At 46.2% G+C, this 7,248-nt stretch overlaps 1 protein-coding gene across 1 annotated transcript; it reads right to left on the minus strand.

The window, feature by feature from the left end:
- Nucleotides 1–1,015: 1,015 nt before the first annotated feature.
- LOC147957281 (protein phosphatase 2C 53-like) lies at nucleotides 1,016–1,473 on the minus strand. The gene is made up of 2 exons (XM_087531628.1): nucleotides 1,432–1,473; nucleotides 1,016–1,294 (listed from the first exon to the last, which is right to left on the minus strand). The coding sequence occupies exons 1-2, from the start codon at nucleotides 1,471–1,473 to the stop codon at nucleotides 1,016–1,018; spliced, it is 321 nt and encodes a 106-aa protein (XP_087387754.1).
- Between the last annotated feature and the right edge of the window lie 5,775 nt (nucleotides 1,474–7,248).

Consider the following 7,248-nt stretch of genomic DNA (forward strand, 5'->3'; position numbering starts at 1 on the left):
TTTTCAAAACTGAAATGGCGATAAGGGGGGGTTAGAGTATGAAAATTGCCCCCTTTATTGTGGGTTCGTGTCACGAACCCACACTAAAGGCTTGTCCCCTTTAGTGTGGGTTCGTGGCACGAACCGGTACTATTGGTTAGACCTTTAGTGCCGGTTTGTGTCACAAACCGGTACTAAAGGGGCTCGTGGGGACCCGGCCTAGCGCCAGCCTGCCACTACCCCTTTAGTACCGGTTCGTGGCACGAACTGGTACTAAAGGCTCAACACGAACCGATACTAATGCATATGGTGCCTTTAGTGCCGGGCCAACTTCAAACCCACACTAATGTGTCTCACATTAGACCCTTTTTCTACTAGTGCCCCCCTACAATGGACGTGATACTAATTTTTTCTACGAGCCAACAAAGTAACCTGTCTTGGAAGAGAGACGGTGTAGAGGTAGAGAGAGGAAAGAAAGAAATGGATGCGAGAAAGGGCACAAGACTCGGAAGGCTGGAGGATGATGATAAAATGTTCTGGCGTGAAGTGTTTTTGCACCACACTCGTATGGAAAAAAAGGTTCATCGTGTATATGAAAAAATATATTCACCGTCTATTCAAACAAGTGTTCATCATGTACTTGAAAAGGTGTTCAACAAATATTTGAAAATGTGTTCAACACATATTTGATAAATGTTCATCTTGTATTTGAGAAAGTTTTCAACACATATTTGATGTTCATCGTGTATTTCAAAAATCTTTACCGCATATTTCAAAGCGTGTGCATAAGAACCAAACAAACTATACACGCCTTTGATACAATAGTAATACGTACGTACCTAAAGCCCGCGACATGGCAAGCCCCCCAATCCCGCAGATGCCTGTTGTTGGAGCTCCACACTTTGCCTCCGGACGCCTTGACGCGCGCCCTCTCGTCCGCCCGCTCCAGCTGTATCCACTCCTCATCAAGCTCAAAATTTGTCCAAAGGAGAAAAATACAATGCGCATGACGCGATTAATCTCACCTTTGGTCCTCTCACAACGGGATGGCATCATAGGCACGGCATAACACGGCGCGGGAGTCGCTGCAGTTGGCCACCAGGATGCTACCGCGGACCAGAAGCGCCACCACGGCAGTGTACCCCATGACGGGCCATCCCGATTCCGACAACCCCATCCCTAGTGCGTCCGCCCGCTCGAAGCTCCGGTTCAGCACCGCCTCCCACGCATGACACTCCGCCTCTTCTTCATTTTCCGGGCCGGCGAGCTCCTCCACCAAGATGGCGTGCATCTGTTCCCTGCACAGGGCTGACAGCTGCACCGCTACGTACCAAGCAAATCAAACGTGTAAGGTAGGGTGCACATGTGTCAAGTACTCGACCTGGATATGGCGTGGAAGGTTCGTAGTCTGGCCAAGTGAACCAACGACTAGGTGAGGAGAGGGGAGGTTACCTTGGGGTCGCCCTGGCCGTCGAAGAAGGCGAAGAAGTGCATGGGCGAGCCGTCGGCCTAGGCGCAGAAGAACCCGCACAGCCCCTTGTCCGATGTTGACCTGAACGCCAATGGGCCACATGCGCCACACAGCTCATGCCGTCGCTTCAGCGGGCTGTGTAGGAGAGCCGCCACCGCGCGGGAGCTCTCCCCTTCCTCTGGACCCGTGACGTAGCCCTCCGACTGCTCCGAGGATGCATGGTACCCGGACAAGAGAGGTGAGGACTGGAACTCACCTTCCTCCAACTCCACGGCAGGGTTGGCTCCCGACTCGCCGGCGGCGCTGGCGATAACTACAGAGTACAGAGCACAGATCGACCACGCGAAGGGGCGAGCAGGTTGAGCACAATGCCTGCGGGCTACGGCTCAGCAAAGCCTTCGCTACCAAGCAATCTGCGGGGAAGAAACAGGCGCGGAAGAGGAGAAGGAATACTGAAGCACTCTCTACTTTATCCTATTTTTCGTACTAGTGATCAAAGCAATTTTGTGTATGAATCGGGGCTATAGGTGGCAGGCATCGGACAAGCGTCTTTCTTATCCATATTACTAGTCTTAATTAATTAATGTTTCTCCATTTTTAATGTTTCATTATTTCCTCCTATTTTATGGTCAATCTCAAATGATACTATATTTCCAACTCAAAAATGAAATATACAATCTTTCATTTATTATTTCTCCTATTGATTCTTAGAATATTTTCTCATATTTTTGTGCCGCTGACACGTCATGAGGCATTTCTTCTGCATCTTCTTCCTTTTAACGTTTCATTATTTGCTTCTTTCTTTTCTCTTTCTCAGACAATATCTTCTATTTATTGTTGATAATTTGCTTATTGTTGTCGCATGTACTAGAAGATAGTGAAAGATCCAAATTCAGAGACATTATGTCACCCACGTCCCATCCTCATCCCGAAGGTGTGTCTAGCATCATCGGAAGGCATATGAGAGTAGTCTTCGTCGGATCTCTCAAGATCCTGTCGGTGCATGTCTTCGATGGATCTGTTTGGATCTAGTGTTCGTTCGATTTCGGTCATTTGTCTACACATTTGATCATTACGTTCTACACTTTTCATCTACAGTATCCATTGATTGCTATTGATTAATGTGTCATGATTTTCTCCTTATCTCTTTCGTCCTTCTCAGGCTGGCCCCGTGTTCAGAGCACTCGCCATTTGTTGTCTATCTTGAAGATTCAGAGAATGATCTCTGCATGTATTCTCTCTCCCCATTTAAATTACATGCGTTTGATTTTGTTGCCATATTTTGAATGATTGATATCTTTCAAACTAAACTTTCTTTTTGATACTTTTTTATAAATTTGAATCCGTAACAAGAAGAATTTGAACTGTCTTTTTATTTTACTTGTTTCAACTATCTTTGAAATTACTTTCATAAAACATTACATTATTCCACTATTTGAAAAACTGGTTTTGACGGTTTCACTATTTAAAAAAATTGTTCCTACTATTTCAAAAGATCAATTTCAATTTTTATTTTTAAGAAGCCAACCATGTAACCTGTCTTGGAAGAGATATGGTGTAGAGGTAGAGAGTGGAATGAAAGAAACGGAGGCGAGAAAGGGCAGAACATGAGGAAGGTGGGAGGATGAAGAAAAAAAGTTCCGGCGGGAAGTGTTTTTGTGCCACACTCGTATGGAAAAATAGTTCATCATGTATTTGAAAAAATAGATTCATCGTGCACTCAAAAAAGTGTTCATCATGTACTTGAAAAGGTGTTCAACAGATATTTGAAAAAGTGTTCAACACATATTTGAATAAATGTTCATCTTGTATTTGAAAAGTGTTCAACACATATCTGAAGTTCGTCGTGTATTTAAAAAATGTAAACCGCATTTTCAAAATATATTCAACGTATATTTCAAAACATATTCACTACGTATTTAAAGAATGTTCTTTTGTATTTAAAAAGTATTTACCGTGTACTTGAAAAACTGTGCATTGCATATTTCTAAAAAAGTGTTCATCACAAATTTTTGAAAAACATATTCATTGCATATTTCGGAAAAAAAATGTGGATCACATATTTGTTAAAAACTGTTAAACACACACATTTGATTTTTTGTATATTGTATAAGATAGATATATACAAAACCAATATTAATGCATGGAAAGAAAACGTGTACGTATGTATCTAAAGTGCAGGTAACTCTGACCCTGACCCCAAGGTTTGCTAAAACCTCCACCGGTGCTTAGCGGCGGCCCGTGGGTCATTAAAAGTTTCTCTGCTGTGTTCTGGCACGGGGCTGATCTGAGGCATGATCGTGCATGCCTGGGTCCGCGAGTTCACGAAGGTAAGACGGGCGGTTCGGGCCTGACGTGTGTTCCCAGGGATCTGATCTGGGGCGCCAGAACTATTTCGCCGAGGAACGGCCGGCCGCTTTGGCTTTCCGTCGTCTTTTAGAAGTTTACTTAGGATTTTGCTGGTACGGATCATAGAGTGCACGTAGTAGTAGTTTCATCATGCGGTGATCTGTGTGGCGTTTCTAGTGAGAACCGTGTCCACTCTAGGCCTCGTGATATGTATAAGTTCCCTTGTTATTTTTTGCTCTTCCGTGAGTCTCTCTGAGGTCGCTATCTGAGATTGATTGTTGTCTCTGTAAGTTGGGAAAGAACGGGCTGCTGATTGCATGCCTCGTCCAACTCATATTCACGTATATATAGAGTACAGGATTACAATCAGGTTACAATAAACAGTTTCCATGTACAGTAGATACCATGCCATCTATATGAGGCTTGGCGTGAACGCCAAGATGAGCAGCACCGGATGTGCCTGATGCGGAAGAATCTGAACGGCCAGATACGGCCATCCGGTCATGCTCTAACACGCCCCCGCAGTCTGAACCCGGGAGAGCAGCGACGTGAAGACTGGTCCGGAAGTCATGAAATAATGCCGTCAGTAGTCCTTTGGTGAAAATGTCCGCAAATTGAGAGGACGAGGGGACATGAAGAACACGAACGACACCCAGAGCAACCTTATCGCGAACAAAGTGAATGTCCAGCTCGATATGCTTCTTGCGACGATGTTGAACGTTGGCAGAAAGATAAACTGCAGTGACGTTATCGCAATAGACAATGGTAGCACTATTAATAGGTCGATGAAGTTCATGGAGTAATTGGCGGACCCAACAAGATTCAGCCACTGCCGTTGCAACAGCTCTATACTCTACCTCGGCGCTGGACCGTTGTTTGCCATCGCGAGGACCAAGAGATAAGGTTATCACCGAGGAACATGCAAAAACCCGACGTTGAACTTCTGGTGTCCGGGCATCCGGCCCAATCGGCATCAGAGTAGGCAGTGAGAGAATGGGAGGAAGAAGAGTGTAGGAGAAGACCATGATGGAGAGTACCTTTGAGGTATCGAAGAATGCGTTTAATTAGATGGAAGTGAGGCTCTTTAGGATCATGCATATGAAGGCAAACTTGTTGAATAGCATAGGCTATTTCGGGACGAGGGAGAGTGGCGTACGGGAGAGCTCCGGTGAGACTCCGGTAGAGAGAGGGATCGGTGACGGGAGTGCCAACCGAACCGGATAATTTGGCCTTGGTATCGATAGGAGTTTGGACGGGATGACAGTCGCGCATACCTGCACGAGAGAGAATGTCAAGAATATATTGGCGTTGAGATAGGTGAAGACCAGAGGCGGTGCGAGTTACAGAAATACCGAGGAAGTGGTGAAGGGTGCCGAGATCCTTCATGGCAAATTCGGTGCTAAGGGACATGATGATAGACCGTAGAAGTGTGTGAGTAGACGCAGTGAGAATGATGTCATCGACATAAAGAAGAAGATAGGCTAAGTTATTGTTACGATTAAGGATAAATAGAGAGGCATCGGACTTGGACCCGATAAATCCCATTGTGCGAGCAAAGGTTGCGAAAAGCTGAAACCATGCACGAGGTGGCTGTTAGAGGCCATAGAGGGATTTGAGAAGATGACATACATGAGTGGGATGTTGAGGATCCAAGAAGCCGGATGGTTGTTGGCTGTAGACTACTTCATCAAGATGACCATGAAGGAGGGCGTTTTCAACGTCTAGTTGATGGATCGGCCAGGAGTGGGATGTAGCTAAAGAAAGAACAATACGAATGGTCGCAGGTTTGACGACGGAGCTAAAAGTCTCATCAAAATCGACACCATGTTGTCGAGAGAACCCTCGAACAACCCACGGAGCTTTATGGCGAGAGAGAGAACCATCGGGATTGTGTTTGCGACGGAAGACCCATTTTCCACTAACAATATTAGCACCTAAAGGGGGAGGAACTAATTGCCATGTTTGATTGAGTGTGAGAGTGTCGAATTCTTCCTGCATGGCGTGTCGCCAAGAGGGATCGCGTAGGGCAGTGAGATAATTGTATGGGAGGGGAGAGGCTGTGATGGCAGATAAATTAAGGCGATCAATGGGTGGTGGAAGTCGGCCTGTGACTGAGCGTGTATGATGGAGTGATGGCGTTGGGTGCGTAGCTGACTCAGACGGAAGGGTCGCAGAACGTGTTTGAGATAGAGAACTTAGAGAAGGTGGTTCGGCTGGAGATGGAGGTGGGCCTGGAGATGTTGAACCTGAAGATGTTGGACCATCTAGTGGTGGAGAGGCGGAAGGAGTTGAGCTAGGTGTGGCTGGTTGGATGCTCTGGGAAGTGTGGCCGGGAAAACCATGCATAACGGGTGCATGCATAGTGGGTTTGGGACCTGGTACATGTAGAGATGAATTGAGTGTAGTGGTTGGCGTTGTAGCATGAGCTGCTGGGTGATGCACGTATTGAGGAGCTGGTGGTGGATCGAATAGGACAGCGGGTGGTGGTGGCGTAGAAGATGATTAGGGTGCATACGGAAATGTAGGCTCGTCAAAGATAACGTGACACGAGATAATGATGCGCCGGGTTGTGAGATCAAGACAGCAGTACCCAGGATGACGTGTAGGATAACCAAGAAAAACACATCTAGTTGAGCGGGCGCTGAGCTTATTAGGGGAAGTGGAGGATGTGTTAGGGTAACAAAGGCAACCGAATACTCGAAGGTCATTGTAAGATGGAGAGAGGCCGAACAACAGGGTATATGGTGTTGAAAATTTCCGTGTGGCTGTAGGACAAATGTTTATGAGGTAGGTGGCAGTATGGAGGGCTTCGGCCCAAAGAGATGGTGGCATGGGGGCTTGGAAGAGAAGGGTGCGAATGACATTATTAGTGGTATGGATTGCTCGCTCGGCGGTACCATTTTGCTGGGAGGTGTAAGGACAAGATAGGCGAACAAGAATGCCATGGGTGGTGCAGAACGTATTTAGTTTAGTGTTTTCAAATTCTCGTCCATTATCACATTGGAGTGCGGAAATAGACAAATTAAATTGGGTACGAGTGTAGGCGTGAAAAGCAGTGAAGGTGGTGTAAACATCAGACTTTTTGCGTAGGGGAAAGCTCCAAAAATAATGTGTATAGTCGTCGACGATGATAAGATAATAACAAAGATCAGAAGTGCTAGGAACTGGGGCGTCCATAAATCACAATGAATTATTTCAAACGGGCGAGTAGTAGAAGTTTGAGACGCATAAAATGGTAGCCTAACATGTTTGCCTAACTGAAACGCATGACAGAGGGGAGGCCCTCCTTTATTGAAAGAAATATGCTTGGAGCTATTTAGACGTGACATGGTGTGGTTGCCGGGGTGGCCAAGTCGACGATGCCAAAGCGAGCGGGAGGCGATGATGGCGTGAGCTTCGGCAAGTGCTGGTTGGTGGAGAGGGTAGAGTGGTCCGGAGCTATTGCATCG

Source organism: Triticum urartu, chromosome 7A (assembly GCF_056163025.1).
Source record: "Triticum urartu cultivar PI428250 chromosome 7A, HENAU_Tu73, whole genome shotgun sequence".
Taxonomy (NCBI): Eukaryota; Viridiplantae; Streptophyta; class Magnoliopsida; order Poales; family Poaceae; genus Triticum; species Triticum urartu.

Coding starts and splice junctions, on each gene's coding strand:
- LOC147957281 (XM_087531628.1), bottom strand. CDS start 1,473: ATGCACTTCTTCGCCTTCTTCGACGGCCAGGGCGACCCCAAG. Junction 1,295..1,431: donor ACGGCCAGGGCGACCCCAAG/GTAACCTCCCCT, acceptor GTAGCGGTGCAG/CTGTCAGCCCTGTGCAGGGA.